Consider the following 21,845-nt stretch of genomic DNA (forward strand, 5'->3'; position numbering starts at 1 on the left):
AAATTTTTAATTTATACTTTGCTTTTCTACCCATAGAAAGTCAAGGAACCTGACTATTGAAAAGTAACACATAATTAGTAAAACCCGTTAAAATGATCACTAATCTTAAAAGGATAGAAGAAAGTAAACTCCAGTGACAGAGAACACCTAGATGCTATTTGCAGTTTGGAGAATTCATTTGCCTGTTGACTTTTTCATAAACTCTCCACAAAACTGGTTTTCCTATAAACTTTATTTTATCCTTGAGGCAGAAGATTTGATGCCCAGAATCTTTCAGTTAGTTGCATATTTACTGTGGTGACTTTTCTGAACCTGTAAATAGTACTCTACAAACATCTTATTGAATTCAAGAAAAAGAAAGCATTGTATGATAGGAATTTGATATGCAACACATTATTAATATAAAGATCTAAACAAATATGTTGACACCACAATCATGATAGAAATAATCAGATGAATGGTACATCATAGAGCAATTCTGGAATTATATATTTTCATGCTTCATTGAGAATGGTAGATCTACATTTTTCTTTTGCCTTTCCAGTTAAAGCAAAATATTTTTTATGTCTATGCAACTCTTAGAATTTGAACCAGCATACCATTTAGGTCAAAGTAAAATAGCAAAAGTTATGTTTTGGTTTTTTTTCTTACTACTATTTATAAACAAGTCCCCATCTATCCAGTAATTGAGTCTTAAAAACCTGTATCAAAAATGAAGCGAGAGTTAATATGCAGTAAGACAGTGGCATTTTTCTTTAGGCATTTTAAAAGTGGTTGCTGTAAGTAGCAAGGAGAGTCGAGTGATGTGAATACTTAATTTTCTCTTCAGCAGTTTAAGCATTCAGACTCTTCCTCCTATCAGCCGCTGTTGTTTTCATCCTTTGAATTCTTCGCTAGCTCCTTCCCTGCCTTTTACCTGACCGGATGATTTTGCCAGCCGTAAAACCCAAAGCCCCCTTGGCCATATTTTTGCCTGGCTCTAGCAAAGCAGTGATCTGACAGTGAGAATACTTTTTTCAGGTTTTTCCTTTTCCCCCTTGGGGACAATACTTCAAGGGCAACCTGCTTGTCCAGCAAATGAACATGTGGAAAATCCACTTCAATGCAGTAATGATTTTCAGATGGCGCATTGTTGCCGCAAATTGTCTTCGAGCAGCTGCTGCTTCTACTGTAGCACTCCGCAGTCTTGCCAAAGTGAGACTCTGTAGAAAGCCCTCTATTTTCATTTGCATCGTGCTGAAATGTGCTACGTTGCACATACCTGACACTGAATAATTTAATTCCAGCAAATGAAATAAATTTTTCAGCAAGGGTTGGTGCTTAGTGGAGCATAATGTGTGCTAAGGATACCCCACCTTTTCGTCCCTGCTTTCCTGCCGAAAAGCTGGAAAAAGTCTGGTGGGGCCAAATATTCACAATCGCGATGGCAAAAGCATCCAAAATATTGTTCCATAAATGAATGATTTTCACATATTTTGCTTTAAAGCCCAAAGAGAGAGGGAGTGAAAGAAGAGAGAGAAGGCTCTCCTCCTGGTCTGGCAAGAGAAGAATGGATTTTATATTTCAAAAAGTTTTCACTGTTTTTAAATACATTTTTTTCTTACAAAGTAGAAGCACATTCTTTATAAAGAACTTCCGCTACTTAGTCTTTAATTAAAGGCAACATTTTCTTTTAATTTTAAAAGGCTTGACTTGGATTAAAGTAACAAGGAGCATTAAAAAAAAAAAAGCCGTCAGATGCAAGCTGAAACCACGGAGCCTGCCGTTAAATGCCTCACTCCATTAGACAGACGGCAGATTGTTTTTGTGGTCAACAGGGACTGAGTTTCTGAATGCCAATCAACCAAACAAGCAAAGTTGCTTCTGTGGAGTTGTTCCTCTCCACGGGTCCTATTCTTGAATGATTTAAGCCTTGTGTCTAATTGAATGTCTTGCCAACAATGTAATTATGCAGCGATTCTCTCCTTTCTGTGTTCACTTTTCTCTGCCACTGAAGAGCAATGGAGAGTAGGAATGATAAGAGTTGCAAAGTTGGGAGAAGGGTGAAAGAAGCAATAAATGAGGCCAAGATATAAAGAAGATTTTTAAAAAGAGCCGTGCTATTTGCAGCGAACAGGATTAAGTTCCTGCAGCAGCTCTTAAGAATATGGGATGGAAATTCTTCTCTGTTTGCAGATGGCTAGATCCTGTGCTCCAGACATAAGGCTTTGTCATGCCCATATACAACAGCAGAAGTAGGTAATTAATTCATGATATTTTAACTTTTATGATCTGGTCTTGGACCATAATGAATCATACACTTGATGATAATTCTTACCAGTCAATGCTCCAGTATTCATTCAATGCATTGGTCATACACGTTCCCTCTTATCAGCAAAATAATACAATGATGAACCTCAAAGAGTCAACAGGACTTTTTATTTTTCCTTTGTTCCCAGTTCATTCTCATACTACCATTTTTGTCAAAATGTAAACAAAATGTAAATTATGAATGAATATGCATGGTCCCTATTGTTTCTTCTGGACAGATTATACTTACATATTTTTTTATAATCAAGAGAAAACTTCAAGGAGCAGCATTTTACCTTTTCATTGCATTTTTAAACTAAATACTTCCCCTAATTAACTCCAGTTTGACTTTTATTATCTGTTTGTGCTGACAAAAAGGGGTGATTCAGCCTAATTCCACCTCTTGCCCTTTTAAATGGGCTCATCTAGGCAAAATATAATAATGAAACTATAATACATGAAATATATAATACATGCAAATGTGTGTTGAAATATTCAACAGAAATGTGTATTTTTATGCATTTTTAAAATTGGGAATTTTTATCTTTTTCTTTTTTCTTTTTTATCATTTGGGAAGAACTGATCTGCACATTTATCAGCCCCAACCTAGCCCTCTCCAGATATTTTGAAATTGCAGCTCCCAGAATTCTTAATTTTTAATGGTCATAGGGTGGAGAATTCTAGGACTTGAAAATGTCAAGTGTTGGGGAATGCCATGCTGTAGCCATTAATATTCAGATTTACAAACATCCTTGTTCTTCTGTTTTTTATTTTTATTTTTTATATTTTTTGTTAATTGTTTACTCTTCTGTAAAGAACAAGCTTCTCCTGGCATCTTGAGGACTGAAATTAAAAAAAAACTTGCAGCAAGCCTGTTTGGTATTCACGTAAAAATGTGTAAGGTTGCTATAGCCCACCTCCCCCAAATCTGGGTAGTTTAACTGGCATATTCTGTAAATAGTTCCACTAATTTTTGAAAACTCTTATTTTGTTTCCTTTAAAAAATATATATATTTACAATGCAAAGGTGCATTAGGCTTCTGAAACTTTGCTTTGAAGCATGCTATTCAATTTTCTTGTGTGTCCTTTTATTTTTAAAATCAGGCTGGGCAAAAAGCCTAAGACACCCCAAGGGCAAAGTGTTCTGTGAACACCTTTAGGTGGAGGAATCCGTTTTGAATGTTCCCAGGAAGTTAGCTTGTCAAATGAGATTTTGGTTGTCATCCCCCACCCTGGCCCCCCAGCATCTTGTGTTCTGTAAGTACCATGAATTTGGCTCATCAGACATAAAAATGGCTTTGAATCAGTAGACCATTCTGGTTGTGCAAAAATTAGAGGAAAAAATAATAAAGTGAAACGTTATTATGCACAGGAAGGATTTTTTTTTTAATTTTTTTTTTGCAAATCTCCCTTGAAAAAGATGATCCTCACAGGCTCTATAAGCAGAACCAGTAGAAATAATTGTATTCACCTTTGTGGTTCCTCTGGATTAAAAATATTGGTATTAAAAATACTCAGGTAAAGTGGAAGAATAACTGGAGGGCAATTGCTGTAATCACACTAAGAAGTTGTGCAACTGGGGACCCACTGAGAAGTGAAGGATAGATGTGTTGTTTGGGGTGATGTGCACATGCAAGTATGTAAGTAATGTATGTGTACATGTGTTCCAGAATGGATGAGAACATTGTGTACAGTTGCTTTTCCTTATTCCAACAGATGCATAAAGAGGATTGTTTTTTTTGTTTATAACCTGAGCCAGCATTGTTGATTCTTACGCTTTTGTGAAGATTGCACCTTACATCCAGGCTAGTCAGAAAGCAGATTGTGTCTCATTTCAGGTGGACCACCTGGTGTGTTTGCCAGTTTGTACTTTATGTACTTTACTCTGAGAGAACGAGCAATCTCTTGTCTTCAGAAAAGGCAATATTCAAGGTTGCTGAGCACGTCTTAGGTGTGCCTTAACTGAATTCTGAATGTGTATTTTGAATTTGCATTGGTTTTTAAATGAAGTACAGTACATATAAAGATGCTTGCATACATACAGAAAAAAGCAAGATGGCATACAGGACTCACACCAGCCCACCCCTATCCTTGAAGAAGCAAGATATAATTTGTGAGATTCTCCAGATCCATTGCTTGTAGTCACAGCCTTTCTTCCGATTTTAGTGGTAGACTGAGTTTTCACCATACAGTATTGTTATTCAGTTGCCCTTAATAAAATCACTTTCATTTTTTACATGTTTTCACTGCCTATCCAGAGGGCCCAGGGTTAGACAAAGGGTCTATTTTCCCTTTCCCTAACTTACATGAATCAATGTATTTGAATTTACCCTGGTCAGTAAATTCTGGCAACTCTTTGTCTCAGCGTGCCTCAAATCAGCATGTGCTTGGCATGATGAGTAACCTACATTTGACTTATATTATACAGGAGTGCAAGAAATATATGCTAATTTTTTTCACTGTATAAATATCTTCCAGCAAAATAAACAAGTTTCAGCTTAAAATACATATATTTGGTAATCAAAGCACAACAAGCTGCGTTTACTCGAGTTCCAGTTCTAATCAATAACATAGGTTTTAACCCAGGTTCTCTTCTTAGGAGGCAGCTGGCTAATTTATAGTTACACAGAGCTTTTTATGATTCACAGACTTTGTTTTGAAAAGAAGTGAAAGTCATCATCCTTGTGACATTGTGCTTCATTTGCCATTATTTTTGAAGTGGGGCTTTTGAAAGCCAATGGGTGGTAGCTGTTGATATTTGTTACGCTGTGGCCCCACATTCTCTGCCTCCTCTTCAGCAGTGGATGATACAGTGCCACTAAACATAGAAATATTCAGTATGAATAAGGCATGGAGGTCAGAGAGACTAATTTCTTGTTCAGTAAAAATATTTATGTGCAACTCCCCAAAATGCTATGAATCATTTTTGGTGTTTTAAGGTCAGGATGTAGAGTAAATTATTCCAAAAGTTCTAGTAGCCAAGTACTCTTCCCTCCAAAGGTTTGTGTAATATCTGTTTATCTGTGGTCAGACGACTGCCATATATAATTAGAGGCAGACTTTGTCAAGATACAGTTGCGTCAACATAGCTGAACATAAGCATGTCGAAGATGCTCGTGTATTTCTTTTTATTTGCTACCAAAATGCCAAAAGAATTTAAGAAGGTTCATTAGACTGATTCAGACCCATATTCTAACAAATCCTTGAGCTTTGAGGTTAATATTTCCTGGCTTGTTGACCTGCAAACGTGCTGGGCTTCAGTTCTCTTAATCCTCTAACTAGAATTAGAAAGATTGGGAAAGGCTATTTTAGGAGGAACCCAAGCAAAAAGAGTTGGGCAAATCTGTAAATTGAGGTTTCTCTTAAATTTGAGTGATATCAAATCCTGGGTTGTTGTTTCATAAAGTCGAAACCGTTTCCTTTAACTTAAAAAACAACGTTGTGCCTCCTTTTTCCTTTTCTTGGTTTTTTTCTGCTGCTATGGAGGACAACAGATGGGTGTGGAAATTTGGGGGTAGGTTGGAGGAGAAATGCTTCATCCTATCCAGCCCATGGTGTCTGCCCCTCAACTATTTCTCCTCCACTCAACTGAGCTGGGTGAGTGGCAGCAGTACGTGAGTAGGAAGATTTAAACCAAAAATAATTTTTGTAAGCTGCCTCCAGGCACTTGGAGTGGGGGGTCTCCTTCTCTCTCCCTCTCTCTCTCTCACACACACACACACAAATATATACATGAAAAAATTAGGAATAGGCAGCCTTGGGATTCCATTCAGCTGCCCAACATTCAAGACCACACACAATTATTCATGGTTTTTTTTTCCTGCTAAATTAAGGAAATTAATGTACGCCCCTTAATACCCTTTAAATACCCTGAACTGGCTCCAAATTGCCATTTGGGAAGATGATGAACCCATTCCTTGCTTTTTTCGGAAGGAGTTAAGTGTGAGAATGGGAAGAGGCAGCATCTGAGAGGCAGACGGCTCTCATGCCTTCCCTTGACCCCCTCCCCACAAAGGCCTAAAGCAGTGTTGTCCAAACTTGGCCACTTTAAGATGAGTGGACTTCAACTCCCAGAATTCCCCAGCCAGCATGGCTGGCTAGGGAATTCTGGGAGTTGAAGTCCACTCATCTTAAAGTGGCCAAGTTTGGACAACACTGGCCTAAAGAGTAACGGTTGCCTGGACATGGTTTCTCTCTCAAAAGCCTCCTGCTCTCACTCTTGCGTGCACACACACATACATATCCATGGAAGAACAGACAACAGTGTTTTCCAGCGATGGCACCATGGCATCAGAGGGCTTCCTGGGATTTTCTGGACCCCCCAATTCCTTCAACATTGCTCCCTCCTGGGTTAAATCAATTTGTAGAAAGGATTATATTCTTAGGCTCTTAAGATTTTACGGGCTGATATCAACATTGTTCAAGAGAGATTGAAGAGCGCACTAACCTCTGCAAAAGCTGTATTCACATCAGGAAGTCCAACATTAAAAGCAGCAGTTCAGTCAAATTAATTTTCCCAGTTCTGACAAGGAATTGGGTGCAAGCGTTTGTTCTATCGTCCGTTTTGTTATTTGCATCATACCAGCAAGCAGTTCTGGTTGACACGCGCTTTAATTTGTTTGCTGTCATTTCAGACGGTTACGCAACTAACCCTGTGGGCTTTTTCGGTGAGAAACATTTCAAGACTGCCTCTGGTGCGAATAAACAACATGTCTCCTCAGTCATTCTGTCAGCTGAGGTGTCCAATTAGTCAATGTCAGTGTAGCAATTCATTAAAGATATTTACAGCTAATGTTCTACAAAGGGGGCTGTCTAGACGGTGAAATTTGGCAGGAATAAAAACAAAGTAAAGAAGATGACTTGTAGCATTCAGGCTCTAAAGTGACATTTTGGCCCCATGGAAGAAAATGTGTCATGGATCCTGTTTCCCACTCCTCTGCCTGCTACTGACCTTGACTCCGTTCCAGAAGAGACCCATCTGTAATTATCATTATGTCTTATTACTCTTTTTTAATGCAGCATTTTGTACTTTGCAAATCATATTTCATTCTTCTCTCTCTCTCTCTCCCGGACTTTGCATCTAGGGTGTAATTTAATGTAAAGTTAACCACGCATCAGCCCATTTGTTTTGCTGAGCTTCTGATTCAGACCCAGCTCAGCAGCCATTGTGGGGAGATCTCGAGGCGAGAAAGCTTAAGCTCTAGAGCGTGGACCATAATCTGACACAGATATGGAGGGTCAAGCTGGTACATGAGATTGTATTCTTAGGCTCTTCAGACTTAATAAGCTAATTCAGTTTATTAGCTAACTGAAATGGATAGAATCAAGGCTTCGGTCTTTGTCACAGGTAGTAAGTTTTCAAAACATGATTTATGTGGGCTGAGCCAACTGGGAAGAGCAGGAAAACAGGACAATTCCATTATTTTGCCCATTTGGTGTTCATCTGTGTTTGAAAAAATTAGGGAGAACATTTTCTGAATGTCTGAATGTTTTAAAAATAGTTATTTTACCATTGTGACATATGAAATCTATAACTGTTATATGCATATTTTAAAAAGGAGGGTGGTGGCTGAGAGATTGTGAGTTATGCCATCTTAAAAGGTTGTTATGCCTTTGTTGCAGGGGGTGGTGGTAGGAGGTGGGATGGGGAGATTGATACCGGACAAACTTGTAGGGTCTCCTGGAGTGTTATTTAAAAAAAAAAGTGAAAGGGGGAAGCCTGAAGTGGATTGCTGTAAAGAAATGCAATTGATAAAAGATTGAGGGAAAAAGTGGTATGGATAAGAATACTGCAACTTTTCCTTCCTCCTGAATAAGGCCTTTCTTCTTCTCTAAGAGCAGGACTTATTGGTGAATCAATGCAGGATGTTGGTGCTCAGAAAGTAGTGCACTTCTGTTGTGAAGATATCCCTTGTATGTAGCCTAGGGAGCACAACCTCAATCAAGTGGCTATATAATTAAGAAATCCAGTGAAAGTATTTATTTATTACATTTATATCCTACTTTTTCTCAAAGATAGCAATTGAGGTAGCAAGAAAGTCCTATATCAGCCTGTTGACTAATCAGGGAAACTCTATATTAAATTTATTTTTACATAACTTATTTTTTTTATTTTACATTTCAAAGTTCGTATCAGTTTACTTTTCTTCTGTCCAAGATTAATATCCAACATTGTTTTAGGGCTTGAACAACTTTCTGATATTAGAGCATTAAAGATTTTAGCCACATATAGAAAGAGCCCAGGTTTGCCCCCGAAAAATTAGGGATTTATCTAATTGGTGGACACGCTGTTTAGGCTGCTAGATCACCAGTTTTACTAGAAATGGTAAACCTGTTTTCTGATACTGCCAGGCTTTTATTTTAATTAAATGTATAATCAGATACAAAATCTGCAATTTTAGGAACAAACATTCAATTTCAAGAACACCGATGCACTGTAAAATTAACTACCAAAAATGGACTTTATTAGACAGTGATCAGCAGTGTGAAAGTTCAGATTCAAACATTGGCTAAGTATCCACCCCGCTGCAAAAGGCTTTTCCCACAGACTCCATGGCTACACCTTAAGAATAGTCCAGTGCAGTGTTTCTCAAACTTGACAACTTTAAGATGTGTGGACTTCAATTCCCAGAATTCCCCACCCAGTGTGCTAGCTGAGGAATTCTGAGAGTTGAAGTCCACACATCTTAAAGTTGCCAAGGTTGAGAAACACTGGTCCAGTGTTTCCAAGATGAAGGAAAGACTTGTGGCTCAGTGATAGGATTTCTTCTTTGCATGCAGAGAGGCTGCAGATTTAATATCTGGCCTCTCTAAGTAAGGTTGGGAAAGACTTCTGAAATCTAGAATGCTGCTGCCTAGTAGGGTAGATTATCAGAGCTAGATGAACGAGGGTCTCATTCAGTATAAAGCAGCTTCCCATGTTTCTATACAGAACATGAGATCATATTCCTGACAAATCTTGTGAAGTTGTTAAATAAAAGATGTGATTTTGTAAAAAAACAAAAATCCAATACTGTACTAGAAAATGGGCTGGTGTGTTGGATGTATGCTGTGTGCGTAAATTAAATCACGTCCTTCATTACAGATTTCTTCTCCCTCACCTGGAAAAATTCCTGTAGATGCCCTTGGGCTTGACTTCCTAACTGAAACGTCAAAGAACTTGGGGGTGATAAGAGTGAAATGCTATTGGCCCAGAGATGCCGTTGAATATGCACAAAAAACATTGGACGTACTAGTTTTAGGCAGGCTGATGTCTAAACCAGGAGCTCCCTTGGAAAGCCATATGATCCAAAAAGTGAATTTCATGGAAGTTTGCTGAGACAAAGTTCCGGATGGCAGGATGAGGGAGTCTCTTCTTCCAAATAAGGAAAAGCAATTGCCTGCCCAAGTTTTAATTCTTTTTCATATTTTCATTCAATAAGGTTACACGGCATATATTTTCAGTGGCTATACCTCAAATGCCCTTTGTTTGATGAATTGCCAGACTTCAAGGGCACACAAGTTCTAAAAATGAGGCAGTCTAAAATTGGAATGTAACAAAAACAAATAAAGAACTTTTCATCATTAATATGTTATTGGTTTTAGACTTGTTATCATGTTGGTGAAGTTCCATCGAGACTTTATTTTTCTAATCTGCAGACACTTTTTCCTGTGAACATTCATGTGAGTTCCTTCCAAAATAATGTAATTACATGAACTCTGGTTAACTTAGGTTGCCCTTTGCTGTAACGCTGTGAAGGTTTACACTGTATACTTCATGCCTGTCTGTAAACTGTGGTTTGGGAGAACTGTAGGTAACCTAGCAGATTACACTAAATCACATATGTGTGTGTCGTTCAGCCATGTCCTGCTATTTTCTTCTTTCCTTTCTTTCTTCCATTAGATTATTTGGAAAATCTGGGTCAATACAGTCATTTCCAACAGTAACAAAAAACAGTTCACATGAGATGAGAAGAGAAGCAGCTGAATGTGCTCATGCCAGATTTGATAATGAAAATGTGAAGTGCTAGTATACTGCCAAAGATTTCAGATGCATACTTTACTCTGTCCTCCTTCTTTTGCCACTTCTGAGTTCCAGAAGAAGCCAGTGTGAGGTTGCTAGAGTTGCCAGCCATTCAAGGCAGTCCATTGGATGCCATGTAGCTTGCTCCCTACCGATCCTGCTTCCATACCATTTCTGTCCTGTTTTCTCATTTTAGTGGTGTAGACTCCATGCATCAACACACCTATAGTGGTTATATGTTGGGAGAAAGTTTATGGTTTTTAACACTCCATTAACGTTAATTACATCACCCTAATTATAGTCATTGCAGCAGAGAAGCAAAGAGGGCAAATAAATTAGCCGTTTAACATTTTAAATAAGATGTTGGAGCAGATTCTGTGCTGATGGGTCTGAAGCAATTCTTCTAAATCATCAAAGTGTACTTAGCCCTAGTGACTACAACCTGGAACCCTTGTAGAGGAAAGCATGTATGTATAAGCTGATTTTATTTTTTTTTAGCACTCTGACAATGCTGTGATTTCAGTGATTTGCCAAATATACTCTGATAGCCAGCAACCTCATTATTTTGGGCAATCATTATAACATACATGCTGATAATCAGATGGTTTGACCTAGTCAGTTTACTTCTTTTCAAATTTCTCCCCTGCCCGCTTGAGATGTTATGTTCTCTGGAATAACCTAGAATCAGCCTGGCACCAGATATAGTACTGATAACTGCATTATTTACCTCCTGCCCTCTGGTTGCATTTGAGAATTACAAGCATGCCACATTTCATTTACAGACGAAATAATTTCAAGACTTGGTAGTACTGCTAGTGATGAATAGGGATATAAAGCACAATTTTCACTGGAAGCAAATTTCAGCATCCTGGTCCCGTTAATTAAATAAATGACAAATAAAAGTTGTTACCATTTGTCTCTCCCTGATGAAAAATCCACATAAAAGCAAAGAGGTATGATGTAGAAAGTTGCATGGAAGCAGCCATAATTATGTTTACAAAAAGAATTTACATCAGAGACATTTGCATTTTAAATGGGTATATTACAGAAATCTATGTGTCAAAGAACAAAAGCAGACTGATTTGCATTTTTTAAAAAGGGTTCTTGGATAATTTAAATTTACAGTTCCATAAATTATGGGTGTGTGTTTGACAAGATGTTGCAAATATAAACACGAAATTTACTACAGTTGTTTTATTTAATCCATCAGAGAAAAAGACAGCAGACCAGAATAGTACATAACACTGTCCATTGTAAAATGGACAGTACGGGTACCATTAGGGCTGTAAACAGAACCAGGTTAAAAACCAAATAGAATATCTACAACATGTGGGGAATCCTTAAATTTTCAGAAAGAGCAAAATCTTGTGGGACTGGACCTTTTTTAAAAAACCAAGCCTCTACTTTTCACTCCTAGTGAAAAAAATGAACACACTTAGTATCCATAAAGGGTCTCCAGATAAAGGTAAAGTACGGGTGGTAAGGAAAGATGAGCATCCCATTGAGCATTCCAGTTTGAGACTTGCAGTCATGAGCCATTTCAGTTTCCTTGTGTTGGTAGCCATGCATCCATGAAGGCAGAAATGACATTTCAAAAAAGCAGAGACCACTTCAGAAATGACGAAGCATCACTACGTTATGCTTGAAGGGGCCATCCATGCTATCCTCCTTGGGCATTCCTCCTTCCAGTGCATGGATTTCTATTATTACAGTATGCTGGCAAGATTAGATAAAGGAGCCAAGATGCCAAATTGCTGCCCTATCGGCATTGGCTATTTGGAACCAGCAGAGGTGGGTCCCCGTGGCAAACACAGAAACACAGGGAAATACTAGTAATTTATTCTGCTTTATTTCTGTGAAGAAGGGAAAGTGATGTGCTTAGGCATGGACCTGATGGAGGGGGACAAGGCACTTGGTCAAGTGAGCACTGATTGGCTGACAGTTCTCTGAACTCAGCTGTTAGCCAGGTAGCCATCAATGATTAGCTTGTGATTTTCTGCAAGTTCTGGATTTCCAGCCTTATAAACCTGTCTGTTATCAAATGTTTTAATGTCTTAATAGATGTGAAAATAATCAAAATAGTCTGGTTTGGATGTATTTTCAACATTTAGAAGGGTTCCCGTGAAAAGGCTAGTTGCCTGGAAGAGTCCATAGAACGATATCTAGAAAAGAAAATAAATTAAAAATATGGGGGAAGAGAATAAAAAGCCCTGGTTTGAGGGAAGCCCTGGTTTGAACTCTGAGTAAGCATTCTTTTAGCAGGGAGAGTATCTTGCAACATTTTGTTGAAAGTCCCATTTCCTCTGTTCCTAACTGGTCATACAATGCTATTGCAATTCTTTTTCAGTAATGGAAATGAATCATGCCTTCTTCTGATGAATTGCCATTCCAGGATATTTCCATATCATATCTTAGATATGAAGACAGTGGCATCTGTTGGGGGCGGGGGGAGCAAAATCAGCAAGATGGCAGATGGAGTATCACAATGCAAATGCCACATTGCATTTTTAGGGGCATGCATCACTATACTGTGTCTGCCCTATTGATGATTTTGACCTCATATCACCCAGAGGCCACTGTATGAAAACAATATATTGGAAACAGAGTCAGAGTAATGAGTGGTTACTTGACTGTGTGGCAACTTGTTCATTTCAGAAAGCATTATAAAAAAGAATGCCACCATAAAGAACCTGATGTTGCTGTGAGTGCTCAGGGTGTCTTAAGGGTTAAGCAAAAATGGAAGACCACCAACTCCCTCAGGAATGCTGAGGTCCAACCCTTCCTGCATTCTTGCAATCTTTTTTAATATGGGGAGAGATTGAACACTAGCCAGACTTCACTTAAGGCTAGCATTCAAGCCTTCGTGGATCCCAGATTCTCTGTGTAGTGAAAATGCTACACTTTGACTTTGACTTTAAGCATTTTCAAGCTACAAAAATGCTCAGTAAATACTGAAATGGTTTTCAAGCATAAAAGCCATGTGAATAAACTGCATTGACAGCTAATAGAGAGCATATAACAAACCAAGAAAACGAAATTGTCTGGATCTGATCTGCAAGATTAGCATCACATTTGTCTTTGGGAGGGGCATCTGAAAAGCCACCATAGAAAAGGCCCCCACAGAGGAAAAAGGCACAGGGCCCCTCTAAAGAGAAAACAGGTATAAATGGAAGTTTCATGTTTGTTTGTTTTTAAATAACGTGACACCAAGCTGAGTGGTGCAGGGTTTCTCAACCTTATCAACTTTAAGATGGGTGGACTTCAACTCCCAGAATGAGTTGAAGTCCACAAGTTGATAGGGTTGATAAATCCTGGAATAATGTCTTATCCATTGCCTTGGAAAATGAGAAGCTAGTGAAAATTGTTAAAAAATACGGGAGGAGGATGTTCTGCTAATCTGGAATTGAGACAACCCCGGAAATGATATTCTGTCCTGTGAAAGAGGAGTGTCCTTTACAGGAAAAGGAGGCACATCTGGCGTCTCATGTACACCCAGAGATGTATAATTTTGTGGATGAGCGACTCATTTAACACTTGCATGATTTGACCCAGCTGTGGCATAATTCAGTGCAGCATTATTCCATTGTTTAAATTTTTGCAAAATTCCTGATTCTTTGTACCCCATTAGTGTTTCTTGGAGTGGTGCACAGTGCCTAAACTCTCAAAATAAGCATTACACTCAATTCCCAGGAGGCTTTGTGAGTGATAAGTCTTGGCTTTGCTATTTACTAAAGGAAATATAATGGAAAGTCATCAGAAAATGGGCTCCCTTTCTCTCCCCCCCCCCTTTTTCTTCTGCTTTCCTTTTTACACACAACAGACCCTTTGTATGTAGAGATGCTTCCTCATCCTTCTGTGCAGCTGAGCTGTTCGTTTCCCTCCCTCGGGAAGGATCTTTCACACAATGAGTAGGAAGTAAGGAAATGAAGCATAGCACTGTAATTCATGAAAAGTGCCTGAAAGACTTTCAGCTGGGGGCAAGATACAAGGCTGCTAATTAAGCAAAATGCTGTCCAAATCCAGAATACTCTAGATTTCATTGGCAGTTTCTGAAATTCCCTCCACTGGAAGTAGGGACTGACTCATCAAAGGATTTACAGGAATTAAAAAGATTCAAATAAGAAGCATTTTAAAGAGGGATGTGGAAGTCCTGACCTTGTCCATAAATAGCAAAGCAGTTCATGGATGTAATGTTCACCCCTATTCTAGTTCTTCATGTTAGTGGTTTTATTTACATTCATTTGACGCTGCCTACTTGCAAGACCCCAGGGTTTTACAGTTATAAAAGCTTAAAAACACAATCCCACCAAGCTTTGCAGCCCTTAAAATTGCATCACTGCTGAATCCTAATTAGGGCTTTTCTCTCTGAGAGCCCTGCAGAATAATAAGACTTCTCTTTCTTCCGAATTAATCTGGATTTACTAGCAGAGATCTAGAAACAGCATGGGGATGTCTAAATTGGATCTAACATAATTCCTGTATCTATACAGGGTAGAGAGCCAGTTTGGTGTAGTGGTGAAGGCACTAGGCTAGAAAGCGGGAGGTGAGTTCTAGTCCTGCCTTAGGCACAAAGCCAGCTGGGTGGCCTTGGGCCAGTCACTCTCTCTCAGCCCTACAAAGGAGGCAATGGCAAACCAGCTCTGAAAAACCTTGCCAAGAAAACTGCAGGGACTGGTCCAGGCAGTCACCAGGAGTCAACACTGACTTGAGGGCACGCATACCAAAAAAAAAAAACCCCAAGGTAAAATTATCCTATATAGTGCTTTGAGCTAATTCTCCCACTTTTAAAAACTTGTTATCAAAATAGTGTTTTAACTCTAGAGCAGGGTTTTTTTTAGTTTTTTTTTTTTTTTTTAATTCCTGGAACCTCTGTGAAAGAGGCAAAGTTCTAATTATAGAAAATTGGCTGCGTTTGAGTAAACTTTTTTCCCCTCTTAATCTGCCAAGGGAGCCCATCAAGTTCTCAGAGCATCCTAGGGTTCCGTGGAAGAAATTTGGAAAACCCTGCCCTAGATACTTGTGCAGCATTCAGAATACAATAATGATTTATTTTAAAACAGTTGCACCCATCTTATATCCTAGGTATTCTGAATGGCTTTCAGCAGAATCAGTCATGTCACTAATAAAAATACCATTTCAGTTTACAGAGAAACATAAAACATAAGCCCAGCAACCTATTATAAAGAGGGGAACAGCAGAAAAAGTTGTAACAGAGTTTGATAAATAGCTAATATTGCCATACTGAATGCCACAATTTTATTATATTGATACATTAAAAACCTGCTTTTAACAATGTCATGGGGGGAAGTTTATAATTTCCCTGGAAACAACAGGAAATGGTTATTTGAGCCTTATTAAGAAAATGGTGGAAACAGGATGAAGCATAAGGAATAAGAGTCATTCTGGATTAAGCACAGGGCTTATGTAGGCCTGAATTATCTTCTCACTGTGGCCAACCAGATACTTCTGGAAAGCCACAAAGAGGGTATAAGGGCAAGAGCATCTTCCCATTCATGTTCACTATCAACTGATACTGAGATAGCATAGAACTATTGCTGTGTTATCTATGAACATGTTTAATTTCATTTGATGCTGTCAGGTTAGTAACCATTACTTCATATTCTACTAATAAATTCCACAGGTTAATTAGTGTACTGTATGAAGAAAAAACTCCATTGATCTCTTTAGAATTCCCCATCTTGATTTGATGAACCTGATTTCTAGTGTTTGGAGCAGTGTTTCTCAACCTCAGCAACTTTAAGATGGGTGGACTTCACCTCCCAGAATTCCCCAGCCAGCTGGCTGGGGAATTCTGGGAGTTGAAGTCCAGCCATCTTAAAGTTGCTGAAGTTGAGAAACACTGGTCTGGAGAGAAAATAACCTATTAAAAAAAAAAATTAATACCATGCAAAATATTTATAACGGTATCCTTTACTTCTTCTTACTCACTCCCTTTTTTCCTAAGCTAACAAGTTATAACCTTTCCTCATCTGCCCTTTGAATATGTTGGCTGCTCTTTGCTGCCCTTTGGGCATTCCCCCACTGTGGAGTCTAAATCCTCTCCGCCTCTTTTGAGTTGGCAGAAAACAGCACCACCATGAAATCTGCTGGTTCCATTTCTGATCCCGGTCCTGCCTCTATTTCAAGTCACTTCAAGGCATCTTCAGGGCAACAGGTGACAAAGCCTAAAAAGATTGAAAGGAAGAACGTCAGATTTTCTCTGCTGGAGATGTAAAAAATTTGATATGACTTGGTCATGTGATCATCTGAATAGTGTGTTAATGTATATAAATAGATATATGGGAAAATCTTAAATGTTCAATATGTTAAGGTGATGTTGAATTATATACCAAAGCTTTGGAATCTGACTGTTTATCATGAATTGTGGGTGTATTGAGCATGAGGGGGTGACTAAAAGAATTATATGGAGAAATCGGAAAAGTGATATTGTTCCAGAGTGTTACGTATGCCAGTCTGAAGTCTTGAATAAAAGGTGGGCTATAAATCAAATAAATAATTTTTAGACAAGTTGTCCTTGGCTAGAATTAGAATAATGGGGAAAATGCTGTTGTAACACTGGTACAGCTAAGAATGACTTAAAACTGTTGCATTCATGGGTTGAGGACAAGATGAAGGCAACATCATGGGGATACAACAGAAAAGAAAATAAATGATTTGGGGACATCTTTGTAGTGTGTTTAGGTACAACTGGGGGCATGGTCTCAGTTCAGTAATCAATATCCTTTCTGAGGTGTGATGATCAGGAATTCACACTCCCCTGGCACTAATAAAATAGCAAGGATCTCAGAGACAAACAGGTAAGAAGATGCTACAGGTAGACAGGTTTTGACATAAGACATAAGAGTGTCTTTCATCCTCAAGGACCCTAGGAAGAGATCATTTTCTTCATCAAACATAAGTGGCGTCCACTTTGAAAAATGACCAGCTTGCCTTTTAAAGAGTCTGTCTTTTACAGTGTGCTAAAACCAATGTGATATGAAGGCCCCCAACTTTTAAGAAAATGAATGCATCAAGTAGTGTTAGACCTCCAGCTGTATACTTAGTCATAGCACTTCCCCACACTCTCCATGATAGGTTTCATAATATTAGTAGTGAGTATTACATTCTGATGAGACTATGCAATCATTTGTAGATCCTTTACTGACCCCAGAAAATATTTCTGGTACTGCAACCTTTAATTTGATCTTGCATTTTTCCACTTTCCATTTTTTACAACTCTGTCACTCACTGGCATTCACCTGATACAAATAAAACTCTTCTTGGGACTTTGAATCAAAAATTGCATTTCTCAATTATAAGCAGGCTAAAAGCTTTGTGGTATGCCGGTTACACAGAAGATGCTAATCATAGGCTGCTACATTATTGTAAATTGTTGGGGATCTAAATAGTCTCCATGAGCACTTTTAGAAAATCAATCTGGTGGGTGGCTGCTTTGGAAACAAGCCAACTAACCCACAAAAGTATAAAGATAATCTGGACTGGTAGCAACTTCACCAGTTGATCTTCCAGCAAATGGGTGTTCTGTGACAGGGCATTCTCATCATAGCAGCTATTTTGTGACAGTATCTAACATTCTCTCAAAATTCAATATATACCATCAGCTCCAAAATGTTGATCACTCCCATCTTAGAGTAAAGCAAATCTTAAGGAAGTTAGTGTTATATAAAGAGAGATTCACAAGAAGATATTCAAAGTACATTGTTTCAATCTAGCAATAAATGTACATAGGTATACATAACTAATTCAGCAAGAATGTTGATGAAAATTCAGATGTGTATTTATATCATAGTTCCTGGACACACTGAATTTATCAGAATTTGAGCAGATATGTTCTGAGATGCATAATCTCAGGACAGTGAATTCTGCTATTGCTTTTTCTCACAACAAACCATTGTTCTGATGACTTTGCAGTAAAAGATTGTCTTGTGCTTCTGTTATTCATATGATGGAACTCTGATTGATGGTTTGGCTGCATTCCATGAAGTTTCTCTTTGGAAACCAATCTTCCCTTGATCCATTCTCAGTCTTCATATTACACATTGGCCAGTGTGGGCATATTTCAGGTTTCCAATATGATAATTCTTTCTCTTCCTCCTCCTCCTCCTTCTCCTCCTCTTGAAACCCAGAATTGGAACCACGTGTTTTCATACTAGATCAGTGGCCAGTATGCATTTAGGACAGTGAGTGTTTTTGAACACGTGCTTAGGCCAAGAATTTGTTCTGATTACTATAATTCATAGCACTCTTGTAGATGATAAACATTATTTAATAGATTAATTGATGAACAATGTACACCATATGAATATTTATCTAAAATGATCTCCTCTACTGGAAAATGATGAGATGAAAGTTTATGTTATGAAAAATTTACAAGAATAAGATACTCTCAAGCCTATAGGAAAGATCACATTTTAAATGGTACATTTCAAAATTTTCTGACGGATTCTGCTAAATGGAACAATACGTTTAGAAAGCAGAGAATCAAGAAAACATCTCCCCATGTAGCTTGCTGAATAACAACTTCTATGTTGTTTACATTGGAATATTCCACACAATGTTCAATTATTCCAGAAGGAGGCAATGTATGACACCAGCCAGCAGCCCCAGCCAGCCTAGCTAATGATGAGGGATTCTGGGAGTTGTAATTCAATAACACTTGGAGTTCCACAGATAGATTACTAGGGTTCCGCAGATCAGCTGTATTCTGCCTGTGGTTCCTCCTGAGCATTATGCTTAATCTTGCGGAATCAACATAGGATCAACTAGACTCAATTGGCCATTTAGATACAGTAAGAAGGACTTTGGTGTTAATCATGTGGATTGAAGTGGGACAACCAGGCCTCTCTGAAGCCATGCGCTTCAAAAGGGTGCTCAGATTCAGCTGTGATGAAGTAAATACCCATTTGAAATGCTCCAGAGCTTTATTGGTTATCCCTGAACTGGACTTTCTCATCTGTACATGGAGTACATTTAAGAATTAATTAATTTTTTTTTCAAGATATACTGTCTCAGCTAGTAGGGGATATTAAAGTGGTCTTGCTTCCTGGGGTCTTCCATATCTGATGATGTGTCTGCTGTAAAACCTTGATTTAACAGACCATCTTGGAGGAAGAATTGTCCACTAAAGTCAACTATCTTATAAATCCAGACTGATATAATTGACATTTATGTCATTAAGCAACTATTTTATATCATTTGTATCACTTTACATAATTATGTAAGTAATATAACTTGATGGAAATAGTAAAAATGTCAATTACATAATTATGCAAATGACACAAATTATATCAGTTGTCTGGACTGCTGCAGAAGCTATGAACTTTGGCCCTTGTTTGGAGTGAAATCAAAAGAAAAATTTTGTCTGATGCATCGAAAATCCACTGAATGAAACTCTGGAAAATCAGTTGGGTTGTTTTGCATTATTATTATCCTAAGCTTGGAGTTAATGTATTGTTGTAATTTGGAGGACCCTGTTTTATTTTGATTTGTATCACTTTTAGATCATTTTAGTCCAGGCTGTCGGTGTAGTTTTATGTTTTATCTGTTTTTATGGATTTTTTGGTTTTGTACGCCACCCAGAGCCCATAAATAAATAAATAATTCTGCCAGGAAATGTGTGGCTGAAGTGGAATGGAACTAAGGAATTCTCATCTGTTTGAGAAATGTGCCACCAGTGCAGGTGGTCTGCAATATGTGACATGCAATTCAATATTCGTGTTATGTTGTTTGTCTTCTCCATGGCTCTCTTTTCATGTTCAGTAGGCCTTTCACTTTTGAAATGTTTGCCATAAGTAAAATAAGAAACTTTTTTAGCACAGTATGGATTAGTTGGAACTGAGTAAAATGACACATTTTGCCCAGAAGCAAATTATACAGTGGCTCACCTATCACAAACATGCATCAGACGCCATAAGCAGTGGTGCTGGCGAAGGAAAAAATACTACCACCAGCCAGGAGACAGAAATACATTGGCCCTGAATCCAAGCGTTTTCCTGTTTCACAAATTATACAGTACATATGTAGTAAAGCTCATGTAAAAATAAATAATGGAAAATATTAATAACTTTTTACTTGTACCTAACAAGCAGCCATGTAAAATTAAAATTAAGTTATTCCACAATTCACAATACTACCGATTGCTTTTTTCATGGACATGATGTTGCAGTAGCCATGATATTTAGAAACAAGGTGTATCTATTACTCCCCACAGAGGCGTGCACTGCTCACCACTTTGAGCTTATGGAGCAAATGCAGGATATAAATATAACAAATAAATAAATAAGGTGGCGAGAAAGAGATCAATATTCAATACCAAAAACAGTGCATGGAGAACATAGCAAAATTAGTTCCCTAACCTCCATTATCTTTCCATGCTTCTCCATTGCTTCTTTCCACCCCAGTCTACTCCTATTATAGTTTCCAAGAGTCTATATTTACCCCAAGCTAGCCAGAAAGATACATTAGTGAAATCTGAATAGCTCTTGCTTCCTTGAGCTTGCCCAGCTGTGTGGGGTTTGACAAGCCACTCTTTAAATGAGGGAACGTGAACTTTGCAACTGGTGCCAAGGGCTCTGCAGCACAGCTTTTACACATAGACAGCCACCCATCCCATGACCAGTTCCAAATCCAAGAGCTCTCCACCCAGAAGTTGGAATAAGGAAATGAACTAGTAGCAAAACACTTTAGAAATGTGCTTCATGTTAGCAGTGTTGTGCTTCCTTGCTCAAAAGGCCACAAGGATGCTAAAAAACCCTCAGGGACATATGGTTATCGTGTTCAATTTCAATATGAATTTTATCATGTCTAAAGTTGCTATCAACACCGCAAGTGTGCATTAGTCTCATGCTATTATGCTTATGCACATTTATCAGATAAATTTGAAATCATTGGATTGGATTCAGACCCACTTGAATTACTGTAAATCTGGGGCCAGTCTATAGCATTATATCAGGACCTCTACTTTAATAAGCCTGTTACAATCATTTTAAACGCCTGTTGCTCAATTTTTAAAAAATCCCTAACACTAAAAATAATATTACAAAAAAATGGAAATTAAAAAGATTATTTTCCTTTTTTCCCAGAAACGCTGGAGAATGGACCTAGCAAGTGTGAAAGGTGAGTGAAAGTTTCCTTTGCCAGTTGAATATTTCAAAAGCAAATATAAGTAGAGTATGCTGGAAGTAGGAATGGGTGAACATCATCCTGTTCTCATCAGAAAGATTATTTTTAACAAGCTCTGAATACTTGGAAAACCTTGATGGCAAATACCAGTAATTCCCTCACTTTGTAAATTAAAACTAGAGAAGGGAGAAAAGTGCAAACTTGTCAAAATGGTGGATAGGCAAGAGAGAAAGAGAATGGCTCTCATGGGCTATAACTGAAAAAATTGGCCTCCCTGCCCCATGAAGAGCCCTTAGGGCACGCCTCTGCTCTCCATGTAGTGTTGCAGGAGGACACTTGACACGTTCCTCTGCCTGGCCAAGAGACCTCTTTGGGACTGGAAGCCAATTTGGAATTTGAAGAGCATATCATG

At 38.3% G+C, this 21,845-nt stretch overlaps 1 protein-coding gene across 1 annotated transcript in view; it reads left to right on the forward strand.

The window, feature by feature from the left end:
• The window catches only part of MKX (mohawk homeobox), a 60,029-nt gene that overhangs the window by 32,993 nt on the left and 5,191 nt on the right, over nucleotides 1–21,845 (forward strand). The window contains exon 6 of the mRNA XM_088150411.1: nucleotides 21,394–21,427. Coding sequence (XP_088006537.1) covers nucleotides 21,394–21,427 — 34 coding nt within the window. The remainder of the gene's footprint in view (nucleotides 1–21,393; nucleotides 21,428–21,845) is intronic.

This window comes from Python bivittatus, unplaced genomic scaffold, assembly GCF_059951505.1.
Source record: "Python bivittatus isolate LINGU-HERP-01145 unplaced genomic scaffold, Pbiv_v1 ctg000610_np1212, whole genome shotgun sequence".
Lineage (NCBI taxonomy): Eukaryota > Metazoa > Chordata > Lepidosauria > Squamata > Pythonidae > Python > Python bivittatus.